We start from the raw sequence: 18,294 nt of genomic DNA, 5'->3' as shown, positions 1-18,294 counted from the left end.
GCTCATAAACCTTTGGGTTTCTCCTCCTAAAGTCAACAATCAGCTCCTTGGTCTTACTGACACTGAGGAAGAGGCTGTTGTGACACCACTCTGCCAGATTTTCAACCTCCCTCCTGTATGCTGATTCATCACCACCTTTGATTCCGTCAACAACAGTGGTGTTGTCAGCAAACTGAAATCTGGTATTGGAGCTGTGCTTAGTTACACAGTCAAAGGTGTAAGGAGAGTAGAGCAGGGAGCTAGGCACACAGCCTTGTGCTGGTGGAAATCATGGAGGAGATGTTATTGCCAATCTGAACTGTTCCAGAAGATCCAAAACCTGGGCTTCTGTACCTCCCTCAGGCATCTGGATCCCTGACTTCCTCACTGAGAAACCAGACTCAGCGTGGATCAGAAATAACATCTCCTGGTTGACAACCAACACTGGCGTACCTCAAGGATGTGTGCTTCACCTACTGTTCTACTCTCTCTACATCCACAGTTGTGTGGCTAGGCACAGCCCAAATGCCATCTATAAATCTGATGACACAACTATTGTTGGCAGAATTTCAGATGGTACAAGATAGATCAGTTGGTGGAGTGGTGTTGAAACAACAACCTTGCACTCAGCATCTGTAAGACAAAGGAATTGATCATGGACTTCAGGAAAGGGAAGTCGAGGGAACACACACCAGTCTTTATTGAGGGATCAGAGTGGAAAGAGTGAGCATTTTCAAGTTCTTGGGTGTCATCATCTCTGAGGATCTATCCTGGGCCTGCAGTTACAAAGAAGGCACACCAGTGGCTATAGTCAATAAGAGTTTGAGGAGAGTTGATATGTCACCAAAGACGCTCATAAATTTCTACAGATGCACCATGGAGAGCATTCTAACTGGTTGAATCACTGTCTGGTATGTTGGGGGAGGGCTTCTGCTCAGGATCAAAGTAAGCTGCAGAATGTTGTAAACTCACCCAGCTCCAACACGGTAACTAGCCTCTCCAGCATCCAGGACATCCTCAAGAAGTAACACCTCAGAAAGGCAGCATCTATCATCAAAGACCCCGATCACCCAGGAATGCCCTCTTCTCATTGCTACCATCAGGAAGGAGGTACAGGAGCCTGAAGGCACACACTCAACGTTCCAGGAACACCTTCTTTCCCTCTGCCATCAGATTTCAGAATGGGCACTAAGCCCATGAACTTACTCCACCTCTCTTTGCACTATTTAGTTAATTTAATTTTCTTTTTCTATATTCCTATTGTAGAGTCAGAGATTCATGCAGCACAGAAACAGGCCCTTCAGCCCAACTGGTCCATGCCAACCAAGTTTCTCATACGAGCTAGTCAGATTTATCTGTGTTTGGCTCATATCCTAGTGGTCATGGAGTGTATATGTGGTATCAGCATTTCTTTGTCATGCTCCTCTCTCTTTCTCTTCCAGAAGAAGCAAACAGAAGGCAGATTCCAAGTGAACATGGAAGGAGCTTTGACAGCCCGAGACAGAGTGGGAGTGCAGGATTTTGTGCTGCTCGATTCTTACACCAGCGAGATTGCCTTTCTGGATAACCTTCGTAAACGCTTTCGGGAGGACCTCATCTATGTAACTGCTGCCCTTTACCATCTTTTCCTACAAAGAAAAGTAGCCCAGTAGAGCTTATCACTCAATTTAAGTGGATCTTTTTCTTAGTTAATATGCTCTTGAGCTCAATCTAGCTACAAGAAGAAAGCCAAACCCAGTGCAGAAGTGGCCCAGCTACTCTAAACAGGGATATTGTCTCCACCACTAGCTGCCACCTGTGCCCTCGCTTTAATGCAGGTGTTTCCAACCTTTTTTATGCCATGGACCAATACCATTAAGCAAGGGGTGTCTGGACCCCAGGTTGGGAACTCCTGCTTTGATACAATAAACCCTCCCAAAGGACTTTGCAGAGAATGCTGTCGGACAAAATTGACCCTGAATCAAGGGAGCAGACATTTGATATGATTAGATGTTTAGCTGATTTTTCTTAAAAAGCGAGATGGAAATCAGTGTTGTGATAGCGCAATGGTTAGTGTAAAGCTATTGTAGCACCGGCGAGCTAGGTTCAATTCCCACTGCTGTCTGTATGGAGCTAGTATGTTCTCCCTGTGACTGCATGGGTTTACTCTAAGTTCTCCGGTTTCCTCCCACACTCCAAAGACTAGGTTAATTGGTTATGTGGGTGTAACTAGGCAGTGTGGTCTCCTCGGGCTGGAGGGGTCTGCTACCATGCTGTATCTCTAAATAAATAGATGTGGGACAGGGACAGGGGAGAGCTTGTGTAGAGGGTGGGATCAAGCTTGCCGCTCTCCCAGCTACAGACATTGAGAATAAAGGAAGCTGAAGATGCCGTGACTGACGCCTTGTCTATTCCTGACACAGGAAAACACCAATAGATAAATGGGCTTTAATAATTCTAACTAGTGTAAGGACTGTAAATAAGGCAGGAAGCTGTTTCTAATTTCCTTTTGGTCATAGCAGGAAATTATAGTTACTGGAAACAATGTTTTTCTGATAAAGACTAGAGTTTATTTGGAACATTGTCCCATTTATTCAAAGGAATGTTCTTGCTGGTGATCGAAGGAATGAGAGTGGAAATTTTTGTTGTCTGTTCTGCACTCCTGAAGTGGGTGTGGGCTGAGCTAAGTCTGAGCATCTCACATTCCCAGATACAGGCTGAGTGAATCTGCAGGCCATCTGCAATTGTAAAACCTCTCCTTCCCTTACACATATGCTCACTTGAAAACTGCAATTGGATTTGACAGACTTTTTTTACTTGATCTGTTTGATTGTTTGGGTGGTGGGGTGGAGATACTTCTCTCTCTATACCCAAGCATGTGTAAGGCGCTTCTTCTTGTCGCCCTTGGACAAGGTGTAAGACCCCCAGTCAGGGTCAGGTGAAGCCATGGGAGCAGGTGGTGGATGGTGGTATGAGCAGCTGGTATCGATCACACATCCTGGTTACATGGCCACTGACACCAGGCAGACAATCTCTGAAGAATATTGATAATGGCTGGGGTCACTCGTCTAATAAACACACTGCCCAGAAGAAGGCAAACTGCTTCTATAGAACATTTGCCAAGAACAATCAAGGTCATGACACAATCAAGGCCCATGTCTTATGACACATCACATAATGATGATGATGTATGATAAACTAACAATACTCTAGCTGGGTTTGGTTATGCTTCACTTTAACATAGCACAGGACAGGTACTAAGCTTGCAATAATCTGGTCCTGTGTCTCAGCACCAGGAGTCTATCAATGATGCTGGGAAAGAAAGATCTTTAAGATCTAATCTGAGGAGCGTTTGATGCCCTTGTGCCTGAACTCAGTAGGGTTCAGAAGGATGAAGGGAGGTTTCATTGAAACCTATTGCATTCTGAAAGGCCTGGATAGTATGGATGTGGAGAGGATGTGTCCTAAGGTAGGAGAACCTAGAATATGAGGATACAGTCTTAGAATAAAGGGACATCCCTTTGGAACTGAGATGAGCAGGAATTTCTTTAGTCAGAAGATGATGAATCTGTGGAATTTATTACCAAAGACGGATGTGAAGCTCAAGTCATAAGTTATATTTAAGGCAGGGATTAAGCCCCTTGATTGGTAAGGGGGTTAAGGGTTAAGGGTAAAAGACAGGAGAGTGGGGTTTAAATGATTGAATGGCAGAGCAGACTTGGTTGGATGAATGGCCTAAAACTGCTCCTCTATCTAATACTCTTATGGTCTATGGGCTTTGAGAAAGCTGAAGATGTATACTTTGGCCTTTTGAAATAGGGCCTATCTTTGACCACTGTTCAGTACTCACCAGCATACCTAAAGTCAGGAGCATCTGCACCTCAGACAGAAGGATCCCCAATCAAAACCCGGAACGAGTTCAGAATTAGAATCAGGTTTATCATCACTGACATAAGCATTCAATACCATCATCCCGCAGAGATTACTGGAGAAACTGTCGCTGCTTGGCCTTAACACTGCCATGTGTCGCTGGATTCTGGATTTCTTGACAGAGAGACCACAGTCAGTCTGTGTTGGCAGGAACATCTCTGACTCCATCACACTGAGCACTGGATCCCCACAAGGCTGTATGCTTAGCCCATTGCTGTTTACACTGCTAACACATGACTGTGCAGCCAGATTGAAGGAGAGCCTGATCATTAAATTTGCTGATGATACCACAGTGATGGGGCTCATCAGCAAAAATGATGAAACAATGTACAGGAAGGAGGTTAAACACCTAGAGAGCTGTTGCAGTGACAACAACTTGATGCTTAATGTCACCAAAACCAAGTAGATGATCGTCAATTTTAGATGGTCTCGGCCTGAGCACACACCCCTCAGCATCAGTGGCTCCACAGTGGAGAGAGTGGAAAACATCAAATTCCTTGGGGTGCAGATCTCGGACAATCTCTCCTGGTCCAGGAACACCACTGGGATTGTGAAATGAGCCCAGCAGAGATTGCACTTTTTGAGGAAGCTTAAACAAGCATCACTCCCCACTAACATCTTAACTACATTCTACAGAGGTGTGGTTGAGAGTGTGCTGACCTTTTGCATCACAACCTGGTACTCCAGCTGCGGTGCTGCCAACAAAGAAGCCTTGCAGAGGGTGGTTAGGGGAGCAGAGAAGGTTATTGGGGTCTCCCTACCTTCTCTCCAAGACCTTTTTCAGAGTCGATACCTCCAGAAGACACGGTACATCATTAAAGACCCCTTACACCCTTTCCATGAACTGTTTGTTCTTCTGCCATCAGGTAAATGTTACAGGAGCATCAAAACTAAAACCACAAGGCTACTAAACAGCTTCCTCCCACAGGCAGTCAGACTGATAAATAGCTGCTCTACCTGACTCTGCTTTGGACACTTTTAATTTGCACTGGACACTTATAACTTGATTTGAACTGACGCGTGGCTGCTGTGTTTTACAATTTATTATTATGTTTATTATTTAGTGTTGCGTTTGTTATGTTATGATTGCACTGCTCCTGGGAAACGCCGTCTCATTCTGCCCTGCAGAGCTGATGTACGGTTAGAATGACAATAAAGTTTTTGAATCTTAGAATAAGTGGTTTGCAGCAGCAGTACATAAAAATTACTGTAAGTTACAGTAAGAAATATATATATAAATAAATAGTATGAAAAGAGCTGAAAAGGTGAGGTAGTGTTCATTGGCCTATGGTCTGTTCAGAAATCTGATGGCAGAGGAGAAGAATCTGTGTTGTGTGTGTGTCTTCAGCTCCTGTATCTCCTTCCTGATGATAGCAATGAGAAGAATCTGGTGTTATTTTATTCAGAGATACAGCTCAGAACAGGACAACCTGTCCCAATGATCCACACCGCCCAGTAACCCACAGATTTGTCCCTGCCTAATCACAGGATACTTTACAATGGCCAATTAACCTACTAACTGGTATGTTACTGGATTGTGGGAGGAAACCGGGGACCTAGAGGAAACAATCATGGAGAGATTTTATAAACTCCTTACAGGTAACACTGTAATTGAACTCCGAACTCCAATGCCCAGAGCTTTAATAGCATCGTGTTAACCACTACATTACCTTTTTAGGTGCTGGTGTAATTCACAGGGTCCAGGCAAGCGACCTGGAACTTTGAACGGGACGATTTGCTCAGGGAGTTAGGACAATGTCTGGACTGGTACTTCTGAGCAAAACCAGAAGCTCTTGACAGTTCAGTCAATATGTCATTGAGATGACCCTACACAGTCAGAGGGTAGAGGGTAGAGGTCAGTCAGAGGGTATTGTAGTCACAGCCCAAGAAAATTCAGCACCTTGAACCAGGTCTGTGTATATTGTCAGATACAGATTATAGGGCCAGCGCCTGACCATTGATCCCCAAGCATATTGATAACTGGTATTTATGAAGCAGTTTAAATGCAAAGAAATATCTCTAAGCATTTTATCACTTAATCAAAGTTTTGAAAAGTACTGAAATGTGAACGTATCCGTAACTATTTGTTTAAAACATTTCATCCTGACTTTCCTCTTTTATTCCTCAGACATATATCGGCACTCTGCTGGTGTCTGTGAATCCATACAAGGAGTTAGATATATACACCCCCAAAAAGAAGGAGCTGTACCAAGGAGTGAATTTCTTTGAACTCCCACCTCATATGTAAGTTGTAGGATTGTAAATGGTTTTCTGTTTCTTTCTCCTCATCCTCCCCAACAGAATTTCTGCAGGAGGGGGCCACTTTTAATCACCACCCTCATTTTCCCCTAAATGTTTTACAACAATTTACAGTGCTATTCAGAGTGTCAGGATGGAAATCTTTTTATTAGTCAGGGCGTTGGGGATTGGTGATAGAGGCACACAGAGTAATCAGCAGGAAATGAAGAGTTTTATAAACTCAATTTTATAATGCTGCTTAAAGAATTTAATAGTAATTTTCAGATTGGATAAACTGACAGGGCTAAAGAGAAGGATAATGGACGGAGGAGTCACTACAAAAACCTCCTCTCTCCTGATCATCATCTTCCTTATCCTGATGAAGGATCTCGGCCTGAAACATCGTCTATTTATTCCCCTCTATAGATGTTGCCTGACTTGAGTCAATGAAACCATAAAACATAGAATTAGAAGCATAATTAGGCCATTCGGCCCATTGAGTCTACTCTGCCATTCCGCCATAGCTGAATTATTATCCCTCTCAAACTCATTCTCCTGCCTTCTCCCCATAACTTTTAATGCCCTGACTAATCAAGAAGCTATCAACCTCAACTTTAAATATACCCCAGGGCTTGGCCCCCACATTTTCTTCCAGTTTCTCCAGCAAACTGTAATATCTGATTCCAGTTTCAGTTGCTCAGTCTGTCCATTGCTCCCAATCCAATCCCATTACCTGAATGGTCACTTAATTAATCCATTTCATTTTATGCCTATATTTCCCTGGCTCTGGGCTTGCTTAAATCCCACTTACCTCAAATATCATGAATAGTCATCAATTGTGGACATCAGCTAGGCTTCTCTCTTCACTGGGTTGTTGGGTCTCCCATGAGTTTTAAGGCATTTTCTGATGCTTGCATTCATCAGAATCAGTTCAATGATCAACAGCAAAGGGTGGCAGTTGTCGGTCAATTCTCCAACTGGTGGCCTGTGACTAGAGGGGTGTCCCTGGGGTCAGTGTTGGCACCTCTGTTATTCATTACTTATATAAATGATCTGGATACAAATGTATATGGTATGATTTGCATGTAAATTAGGGGATCTTACTGATAGTGAGTGTTGGCAGGGTGAAGATAAGGCACTCCTTCCCTGCAGGTCACCCTTGGGTAAGGTGTAGCACCTGCTTAGCTCCCCTCCCCCACCACCTCCGATCAGGGTCATGTGAAGCTGTGGAGCAGTCGGCGGATGGTTGTATGAGCAGCCGGTGCACATCACAAGTCCTGATTATGTGACCACTGATGCCAGGCAGACAATCTCTGAAGAGCTTTGATAACTGCTGGGGTCACCGATCTTGTAAAGACACTGCCCAGAAGAAGGCAATGGCAAACCACTTCTGTTGGAAAATTTGCCAAGAACAATCATGGTCCATGATTGCCCATGCCAATGCAACATGGCACATTCTGATGAAAATGATTGATAGTGAATCAGGTTACAATGAATTACAAAGAGACCTGGATCAGCTGTGGATGTTGGCTGAGGAATGGCAAATGGATTTGAACTTGGATAAATGTGAGATGATGCATTTTAAACAGTCAAACCAGGGAGTGACAGCTCATAACCCATTACCGGCTTAGCCTTTCCCCTCCATGTACCTATTCAAATGCCTCTTACCTGCTTTGAAAACTTCCTCTGGCAGCTCATTCCAGATACTCACTGTAAAGAAGTTGCCGAACATACTGTTGATGTTTACAACACAGTACCGGCCCTTTGGACCATGCTATTTTGCCAACCTTTCAACTTACACTAAGATCAATCGAACCCTTCTCTCTCGTATTACATTCAACTTTTCTATCGTCCATGTGCCTATCCCAAAGTTTCTTAAATGCCCAAAATTTATCTGCCTCTACCATCAGCCTGGACAGGACACTTCATTGCATAAAGAATTTGTCACTGGTAACCCCTCCTCTACTTTCCTCCAATCACACTGGAAAAAAATCTCTATCTGTCTACTCAATCTATAGCTCTTTTCATCTTGTACACCTCTAACAAGTCACCTCTCACCCTCTTTCATTCTAATGGGAAAGGCCCTACATCTAGTTCTTGATTCCCCGGCCCTGAGAAAAAGACTGTGATCATCCACCTTATCCATAGCCCTCATGACTTTATAAACTTCTATGAAGTAATCCCTCAATCTCCTAGACTTCAGAGAATAAAGGTTCAATGTGGGCAGCCTCTGTCTATAACTGAGGCCCTGTAGACCAGACAACATCCTTGTAAGTCTCTTCTACAGCCTCTCCTTTCTCTAAACATCCATGGACACTTAAAGATTGTGTCACTTCAATGAAGGTATATTTGTTATGGATCCTGGTGAGGATGGTCTGTAAATTAGGGAAGAGTTTGGCAGAGATTGTGTTCCCCTGCATTTTCTAGATGATGGAATTCCTGGATTTGGATGCTAAAATAACTCGTTACCAAATGTTATCTATTCCCTTCAGCTACGCAGTCGCGGACAATGCATATCGCGTGATGTGCACAGAGTACAACAACCATTTCATCTTGATCTCTGGAGAGAGCGGAGCAGGGAAGACCGAGGCCTCAAAGAAAATCCTGGAGTTCTATGCCAAGACCTGCCAGACCACAGAACAGCTGCAGGTGGTGCGAGACCGTCTCTTGCTGTCAAACCCTGTGCTGGAGGTGAGTGCAAAATGGAGAACAATGACTTATTAAAGTTCAAAGTAAATTTATTATCAAAGTACATTTATGTCACCATATACAACACTGAGATTCATTTTCTTGTGGGCATATCAATAGAAAAATCAATGAAAGACCACCCAACTTGGACATTCAACTGGAATGCAGAAGACAACAAACTGTGCAAATATAAAAAGGAGAAATAATTAATTAACAAATAGATAGATAGATAAATAAATAGATAAGCAAGCAATAATCATCAAGAACATGAGATGAAGAGTCTTTGAAAGTGAGTCCATTGGTTGTGGGAACATTTCAATGATGGGGCAAGTGAAGTTATCCGCTTTGGTTGAAGAACCTGATGGTTGAGGGGTGCCTCTATCCATAGTGCTGGTCTTGCTGAGATGCTCACAAGAATTGTGTTATATAGGGAGTGCTGAAAAACGGTGTTATTACAAATGAGATGTTAACATTCCCATTTATGTAAACATATTTCAAAACTCTCTCTTTCGTTCTGAAAAAAGGAGGTAAACTCCCAATCTCTTGGGCAATATTTATCCTTCATCCCCCATTGAAACAAAATATTGTCTTGTTTCTCATTGCTACTTATTAGAGTTTGCTCAGCCACATTTCCTATATCATATCTGGACCTACATATCTACTGATGTTTAATTAGAATTAAAATGATTTGGAAGATTTTGAACCATGAAGTACAGTAAGTCTTTTTAAGCAGAATATTTCTTAATAGTTTGTGTTCCAGAGCCTTAAACAAACTTGTAGTACATTCTTTGAATTCCATGATTGCAATGAACCCCAACAATTCTTATGTTACTGCTGCTGAGTCAAAAATGTGATCTTTAATCACATCAATGAGTTGCCCAGATATCTTTGTTCTTCCACTTTATTCATTTTTTTTTTATCTTTAGAGCCGTAGGCTGTGTTTCTGTTTTCCCAAAAATGTAAATCATGTTAAATTTATTCCTGTTAGAAATTAGAGATTTTTTTCTTTGGCTAGCACCGACACATTGGGCTGTAGGGTTTCCTTCTGCACAATAGTCTTCTGTAATTCTGTATGTCTGTTACCTGTTGATCACACCAACCCTGAATTAGATGGCTTTTGTGCAGGAAAGTGAAGAACAAATGCAGAATACAGTGTCACAGTTACAGAGAAAGTGCTGTGCAGGCCGACAATAAGGAGCAAGAGCCACGACAAGATAGATTTTGAGGTCAAGAATTCAAAGGCACCATTCAGTAGACACTTTCCTTGAGCCTGATGGTAAATGACATGCTATCAGGCTTTTGTATCTTCTACCCAATGGAAGGGGCAGAAAGACAGTCTGGCCAATATATGCTGCTCCACATTCACAGGGAGTCCTGTAAATGCCAGCCAAGTCATCTTTGACTCACATAAGCTGTGATTTAATTCCTTACGGGTTTGTGGATGGGAGTAATCTGGTATTTCTTCAAGATTGGAGCAGCCTATATCAGCCAGGGGGGATACACAGTGGAAAACCACATCAAGGAGCACAGGAAACGTATCCATTTGGGTTACCTGGAGAAATCGATGGTAGGGGATTTTGACTCAGCAGCAGTAACATAAGAATTGTTGGGGTTCATTGCAATCATGGAATTCAAAGAATGTACTACAAGTTTGTTTAAGGCTCTGGAACACAAACTATTAAGAAATATTCTGCTTAAAAAGACTTACTGTACTTCATGGTTCACAATGGCCAGGGGATTGATATCGACAGCACAAAACTACTGTGCCCTGCCAATGGCTTTTGGGACTGCCTGGTAAAGGAAGCCATTGAAATAAAACCAGAGGAAAAGAACTTTAACAAAGACAATGGTCTTGCTCTAAGTATGAACTGGAATTCAATTGTAAACAAGGTAGGACAGCGGAAACCTGACTGGACGAGGACTAACCAATCAGGAGAGAAGGATGAGGAGGGGGTATAAATACAACCAGACTAGACATGCCCAGGCTTCATCTCTGATGAAAATGGCACAGTTTGTTATTGAAACATCGGTTAAAACCACTACCTGCACCTGGCTGGAAGCCCAAGAAGAGTTTATTCATGGAGTCTATTATGTTCTCCGTATCACTGGTGATGGCCATGATCGGCCTCACTGTAATTTTGCGTAGTGAACATTAATCAGTCTACAGAACAAAATTTATTGAGACATTTTACAGATATTTTCTTGACTCTTCAGAAAATAAGCATCTGTTTCCTCAAAGGTAATAGATTGCAAATTGAGAGGGATCTTTTCCCAGCTGAAAGCTGTCCTTATCATTTAAAGTAGCCTTCTTAATGGCCTCATAATCCTGTCACCCGGAGTCTAATTTCTCTCTGCCATAACAATTCCTTCAACAAATCATCAGGAATGAGATCTGGCGTGCTCTTAACTCCAGCAACCTTTTATTGAGCACAGCCACAGTCCACCTGAGCCTGTACCACTACATCATTAAGAGAAGCTCTAAAGGAGCATTGTCTTGAGAAAGTAAACAAACTGCATTCCACAGCCCCCTTCCAATGTACACTCAGTGGCCACTTTATTAGGTACACCTGTACACCTACTCGTTAATGCTAACATCTAATCAGCCAATCATGTGGCAGCAACTTCATGCATAAAAATGTGCAGACATGGTCAAGAAGTTCAGTTCGCTGAGAGAACCACCATCTGATTGAAAAGTTTATTATTCTGTTTCTACATGAGACTAGTTTATAATTAAGAATTTGAGTTTCTTGAAATTCTGTAACTAATTGTAATCCTGCGGAGGGCAGTAATACACCTAGATGTGTCTAAACTGCCGGAAATAGAAGAAGAAGAAGAAGAAGTTCAGTTGTTTCTCAGATCAAACATTAAAATGGGGAAGAAATGTGATCTAAGTGACTGACTATGGAATGATTGTTGGTGCCAGACAGGGTGGTTTGAGTATCTCAGAAACTGATGATCTCCTAGAATTTTCACACACAACAGTCTCTAGAATTTTCAGAGAATGTTGTGATAAACAAAAAAGCATCCAGTGAGTGGCAGTTCTGTAGGTGAAAGTGCCTTGTTAATGAGAGAGGACAGAGGAGAATGGCCAGGCTGTTTCAAGCTGACAGGAAGGTGACAGTAACTCAAGTAATCACATGTTACAACAGTGGTGTGCAGAAGAGTGTCTCTGAATGCACAACACATCAAACCTTGAAGTGGGTGGTGTACAGTAGCAGAAGACCAGAAACATGCACACAGTGGCCACTTCATTAGGTACAGGAGCACATGTGTTTATTCAATAACACTTATTGTATAAATTCTCCATATATTATTTCAGGCTTTTGGAAATGCCAAGACACTCAAGAATGATAATTCCAGCCGGTTTGGGAAATACATGGACATCCAGTTCAGCCATACGGTATGAGCTTGATATTTTTCAACCTTCTATCTCAAAGGCTATGGTGGGTAAAACTAGTGATGAGAAGAATTAAACAGAAGATGGGAGTAGAAATCAGTAACTGGTTAATGCTAATTTAGTACCCTGGTGTCCCAGAAGGAAAGCCAATGGGTTCCATGGTTTGGTATGCCATTACCCCCCCCACCCAACAAGCATTCACTGTATGCACCAGTGAGCAGAGTCTGCAGTGTGTACCATCAACAAAATGCAGTATACCTTCCCACCAAAGCCACTGATAGCACGTCCTGAATCTGAGACCACGGCCGCTAAGAAAGACACAAGGGAGCTTCACCACTTACAATCTCCCCTCCAAACTGCACAGCAATGTGCACAAGATATCCCATTTCCTGTCCAGCAGCACCACAGGAGGATTAAGGTAAAGATCAAATTTTGTTTTATTTGTCACATGTACATACAGTGAAATACATAGTTTGCATCAATGACCATCACAGTCCAAACATGTGCTGAAGATAGCTCACAGGATAGCCCACAGAAGGTAGTCCTTCTACTGCCAGCAGAGCATGCCCACAACTGACCCTACCTCATACGTCTTTGGCATGTGGCAGCCAGACTGCCAGGAGGAAATGTACAAATGTTTCCAAACAGTGACAATCCCCATGACCATGTGGATTTCCTCTAAATGCTCCAGTTTCCTCCCATATTTCAAAAGATGCATGGATTATGGTTAGTAGGTTGTGGGCATGTTATGTTGCTGCCAGAGACATCGTAGACTGCCGCCCCCCCTCCCCCCACCCCCCATCCAGCGCGGCCTTGGACTGTGTTAGTTGTTAACACAAATGACACACTTCACAGTCTGTCTCAATGCACATGCAACAAGTGCTGTTGGGCAGGGCCTTTGAAGGTTTAGACCCAGGAATGAAGAGGGACTCGTGGTATATTTTGGGTGTGCTGGAGTAACTGAAGGTGGTCATGCTCCCTTATGGCTGCTGCCCTTGTCCTTCTTGGGGGTAACATTTTCACCTGCAGGACTGCAGCAGTTGAAGCTGGCAGTTCACTACCAACCCAAGGGCAAATAGGGGTGAACAATAAATGCTGGCATTACAGGCTCTGCCCAGATACCAAAAATAGAAAAACTCCCAGAAATATCCAAGTGTAAATTCAGGTCTTATAGGCTTTATGGGTGACAGGGTGGAGATGTTTCCCTACCAAAAGAGCCTAAGGCACTCCTTCCATCTGCCAACCTGTGGTTCACCCTTGGGTGAGGTGTAGCACCTGCTTAGTCTCCCCTCACCCCACACCCCCCCCAATCTGAGTCAAGTGAAGCCATGGGAGCAGGGGCTGCATATCTCAAGTCCTGGCTATTTGACCACTGATGTTTGGCAGACCATCTCTGAAAAGTAATGGCTGGGGACAAAAAAGACACTGCCTAGAAGAAGGCAACAGCAAAAAAGTTCTGTAGAAAAATTTGCCATGAACAATCATGGTCAAAAGACCATGATTGTCCACGTCATACAAAACAACACGTAATGATGATGTTTTACAATGGATTTACAAGTACTCGTGGATGGAGCGTTCATTCCACAGCCAACCGTATTGTTTGCTGTGAACTGTCACATTATAACGACATTGCCCAGAACTATTTTTGACTTGTGGTTCAAGTGTCCCGGAGAACTGATTTACTAATATTAATGTCCTTGGCTTATTGCCGATGACTTCTGGCAAGACTGTTCTAACGATTAAGTCCCATTCACATTGCCCTGTGGACCAGTCAAAGAGTATCTTGTTGCAGTTCATGATCAATTATTTAGATTGAAGTGAATGGTGTCAAATTCCAGCACAATTTACAGTGAAGTAATTCGAGACTGAATAGAAGCATTGTTTGATGTTGGCAAGCAAATATCGGAATGCTGTGAAACAGATAAGAGATGCCAATCAGGGCCACGTCCTGAAAAACGGATCATTTGGCGGGATAAAATATTGAACATTGGGACTTAATAAATGCATCAGCTTCCTGAGTAGTAAGGTGACAAAGCTTTGAAGATTCTTTTCTTTAGGCAGCACAGTGGCAGGTTGGTAGAGCTGCTGCCTGACCCCTCCAATGACCCGAGCTTCAATCCTGACCACCACCCACTGACCTTTACCCTTCCCACTGTAACCATTCTCAGTCCATCTCAATAGTGATATTCTACCCATTCTGACCCCTTGTGCACCTGGATTTTAATGACTCCACAACCAGTGGCTACACTATTAGGTCACAGAGACATAGAAAATTACAGCATAGAAATAGGCCCTTCAGCCCATCTAGTCTGTGCCAAACCATGTAAACTGCCTAGCCCTATCAACCTCCAGCCAGACCATAGCCCTCCATACTCATGCCTTCCATGTACCTATCTGACCTTCTCAAGTCCCAAGTCACTCGGCTCTGGATCTCTCTCACTGAACCTTTCTGCTTTGAACATCCCCCAAGGCTATTAAAGATCCTTTCAACAGTCTGCTCTAAAGTCTTGTTTAAAGGGTTGGGGTAAAATTCTCTGTGACATGTGGTATCTCAAAACACCAGAAAAACACAATTACTTTTGGGGTTGTTTAGATGCTGTGATGTTTAACATCAAACTCTGTTTAGATGACAGTAAAATGGAGGGCTATGGGGGAAGGAAGGGTTAGTTAGAAATTAGAGGTTAAAAGGTCAGGACAACATTGTGGACTGAAGGGCCTGTACTGTTCTATGTATTAATCGCTACACCATGCGCTTTTCCAGGGAACTCCAGTTGGAGGTCATATCCTGAGTTATCTCCTGGAAAAGTCAAGAGTGGCTCACCAGAACCATGGGGAACGTAACTTTCACATCTTCTACCAGCTGCTGGAGGGAGGCGAGGATGAGTTGCTTCGCTGGCTGGGTCTGGATCGTAACCCACTGCAGTACCACTACCTTATCCAGGTAAAACCCTCAGTTCCACATTGACCTGGCAAATGGGACAAGTTTAGGTGGGCATCTGGTTCAGAATGGATGAGCTGGGCTGAAGGGCCTGATTTCATGCTGGAGCTCTCTGGCCTATGTTGGTTTCTTTGTAATCATCCTGGATGGAATGTACAAACCCTGTCCATTAGGAGTTTGAATACTCTCCCCATGACCAAGTGGGTTTCCTCTGGGTGCTCTGGTTTCCTCCTACATTCCAAACATGTCCAGATTAGGGTCAGCAAGTTGAGGACATGCTATGTTGCTGCTGGGCTCCCTCACATCCTCTGAGTGTGTTGGTTGCTGACTCAAATGACGTATTTCACATGTTTTGACATGGTGGTTGTCCATTGTATCCAGCAATAACAGGAAACATGTACGGAGGAGTTTTGAAATAATAATAATAATAATAAATACTTTATTGATCCCAAATGGGAAATTCTTTCTTTACAGCAACAACACTTAAAACACACTTGAGCAGACTTAACTAATAATAAAGTACAGAATAATAACATGCACAATAATAATTTATCAATGTGCAATAATGCTCATTAATAATTTAAGAAATTTTAAAACAAATTATTGTACAATGAGCAAACATGAGGAAATTTGCAGATGCTGGAAATTCAAACAACAACACACACAAAATATTGGTGGAACACAGCAGGCCAGGCAGCATCTATAAGGAGAAGCACTGTCAACATTTCGGGCCGAGACCCTTCGTCAGGACTAACTGAAAGGAAAGATAGTAAGAAATGTGAAAGTGGTGGGGGGAGGGGGAAATGCGAAATGATAGGAGAAGACCGGGGGGGGGGGGTGGGATGAAGCTAAGAGCTGGAAAGGTGATTGGTGGAAGTGATACCGAGCTGGAGAAGGGAAAGGATCATGGGACAGGAGGCCTCAGGAGAAAGAAAGTGGGGGGAAATACCAGAGGGAGATGGAGAACAGGCAAACAACTAAATATGTCAGGGATGGGGTAAGAAGGGGAGGAGGGGCATTAACAGAAGTTAGAGAAGTCAATGTTCATGCCATCAGGTTGGAGGCTACCCAGCCCGTCTATAAGGTGTTGTTCCTCCAACCTGAGTTTGGATTCATTTTGACAGTAGAGGAGGCCATGGATAGACATATCAGAATGGGAATGGGACGTGAAATTAAAATGTGGCCACACACCATGATGTATGTTCTTCTGTCACACAGAGATGAACTGTTGTATATGCTTATTGCATTTTGTAAGAAAGATTTTCTGTCATGATCCTTGCGACATCGGAGCTGAATGAGTCTGTTTGAAAAGGTGCTCTGCTGCTTATTCAGTAGGTCATGGAGAGGATGTGCCAGATTGTTCATAATGGATAAGTTTGTTTGGTGACCTCCTCTCCATCACTAACTCAAAAGGGTCTGGGTTGTAGCCAAGGACGTATCCAGGCTTTCTGATGAGTTTATTTAGTCTTTTTGCATCTCCAGCACCAATACTCCTCCCCCGAAATAAAGCCGCAAAGAAGACTGCACTCACCACAACAGACTGGTAAAAGATCTCCAATATCCTGCTGCACATTTTGAAGGATCTCAGCTTCCTTAGAGAATAAAGTCTGCTCAACCCTTTCTTGTAAACGGCCATGATGCTGGTTTTCCAATCAAATCCGTTGTCGAGGTAAACACCCAAGTACTTATACTCCTCCACCACGGCAATTTCTTCTCCCAGAATGTATACAGAACTTGTCTCATTCTTCTTCCTCCTAAAATCAATCACATCCCCCCGGATTTGGCCACATTCAGGAGCAGATGATTCCACCCACACCACTCCACAAACTTGTCCACCAGTCCTCTGTACTCCGACTCCTGAAGTGGAAAAACTGTTGCACTGGGCACTCGGAAGACCAGCTCCAGTCACAAACCGGGGTCTTCCTTGGTTGCAGTGGATGGCCATGAAATCTTCTGTGCCTTGTCATTCCCTTTTCTGTCCACAGAGTGTTACAGTGCCGCCTTCCTAGCCATCGGATCTCACTGTAGATCTCAGCCGCCCAGTCTGCCAGAGTTGACTTAACATGCTGGGCCAGGCATGTTTCTCTCTCTCCGGGGTATGAGGCTACCATCGCCTGGTCTAGCCCACTTGTCAAAGCAGTGTACCAGGATGTGGTCACTGTCACATGCAAACAGCTACTTAGAGCCCCTGGTGAGAGCTGAGCATCTGATGGCAACCAAAGGTGAGTGAGCTGCCCTAGAATGGATACAAAACCGCGCCTTCACCAGAGGTGCTACCCCTCCTTGGACACCCCATGTAACCCACATTTCAGCGTACTTGTATCAAAAAATAAAGCTAGTCTTTAAAGTCACCTCTCCCCACAAAATTGCTATAGGCAGGCCCTCTGCATCTTTACACTAACACCGACCTTCATGGAATTAAGCACCCAACAATGAAGGCCAATTAACCCAGTGTGCTTGTGGCAGCTCTTTCACACACATCTTGAGGTAATCCCCACTGTCCAGTTCTTTAGCGTCACAATGATGTATCACATGGTCTTTGAAAGAACCAATTACACTACTTCCTTCCAGGCACCCCAAAGTAAAAATACTGCAGATGATGCAACTCTGAAATAAAACAGAAATTGCAGGAGTTGGAAATGAGTTTGGGCAGTGCCTCCTCTATTAAGGCAACCAAATTGTGTAGATTCTTTCATCTCTCCCTTGCCCAGGTGTCATTCCCCTCTGAATAGAAATTGTTCTGTAAATTCAAATAATTGCTCATTAGTTAATTAGTAAGATGAAATATTTGATGTGATAACCAGTGGTGGCTGTACTTACGCACTCAATTACAGCTAAAGAGCAAGACAAATTTCATCCTGAACAAGGATCTTTCCTATGCTCAATGACTCAAATTTCAATAGATTTAATAGGTACGTTTAATGTCAGAGAAATGCATACAATATACATCCTGAAATTCTTTTTTTTGCTAAAACTTTAAGAATCAAAGGTCCAACCTTAAAATGAAGACCAAAAACCTGCAGATGCTGCAAATCTAAAGTAAAACCAGCATCACTGTAAACACTCAGCAGGTCAGGCAGCATCTGTGGGAAGAGAAACAGAGTTAATCAGATTGCAAACTGCAGAGGATCGTCAGCCTGAAACT

The 18,294-nt window shown here is 43.2% G+C and overlaps 1 protein-coding gene across 1 annotated transcript in view; it reads left to right on the top strand.

Annotated features, from left to right (window-relative positions):
- myo1ha (myosin IHa) overlaps positions 1-18,294 on the top strand; it is a 127,201-nt gene that overhangs the window by 23,414 nt on the left and 85,493 nt on the right. The window contains exons 2-6 of the mRNA XM_059987882.1: positions 1,422-1,580; positions 6,017-6,132; positions 8,619-8,817; positions 12,134-12,214; positions 14,973-15,152. Coding sequence (XP_059843865.1) covers positions 1,455-1,580; positions 6,017-6,132; positions 8,619-8,817; positions 12,134-12,214; positions 14,973-15,152 — 702 coding nt within the window. The 5' untranslated portion in view covers positions 1,422-1,454. The remainder of the gene's footprint in view (positions 1-1,421; positions 1,581-6,016; positions 6,133-8,618; positions 8,818-12,133; positions 12,215-14,972; positions 15,153-18,294) is intronic.

The sequence above is a fragment of the Hypanus sabinus genome, chromosome 13, assembly GCF_030144855.1.
Source record: "Hypanus sabinus isolate sHypSab1 chromosome 13, sHypSab1.hap1, whole genome shotgun sequence".
In the NCBI taxonomy this organism is placed as follows: Eukaryota; Metazoa; Chordata; class Chondrichthyes; order Myliobatiformes; family Dasyatidae; genus Hypanus; species Hypanus sabinus.
The sequence above is the reverse complement of the archived record's forward strand: the minus strand, read 5'-3'. Positions and strand labels throughout refer to the sequence as shown.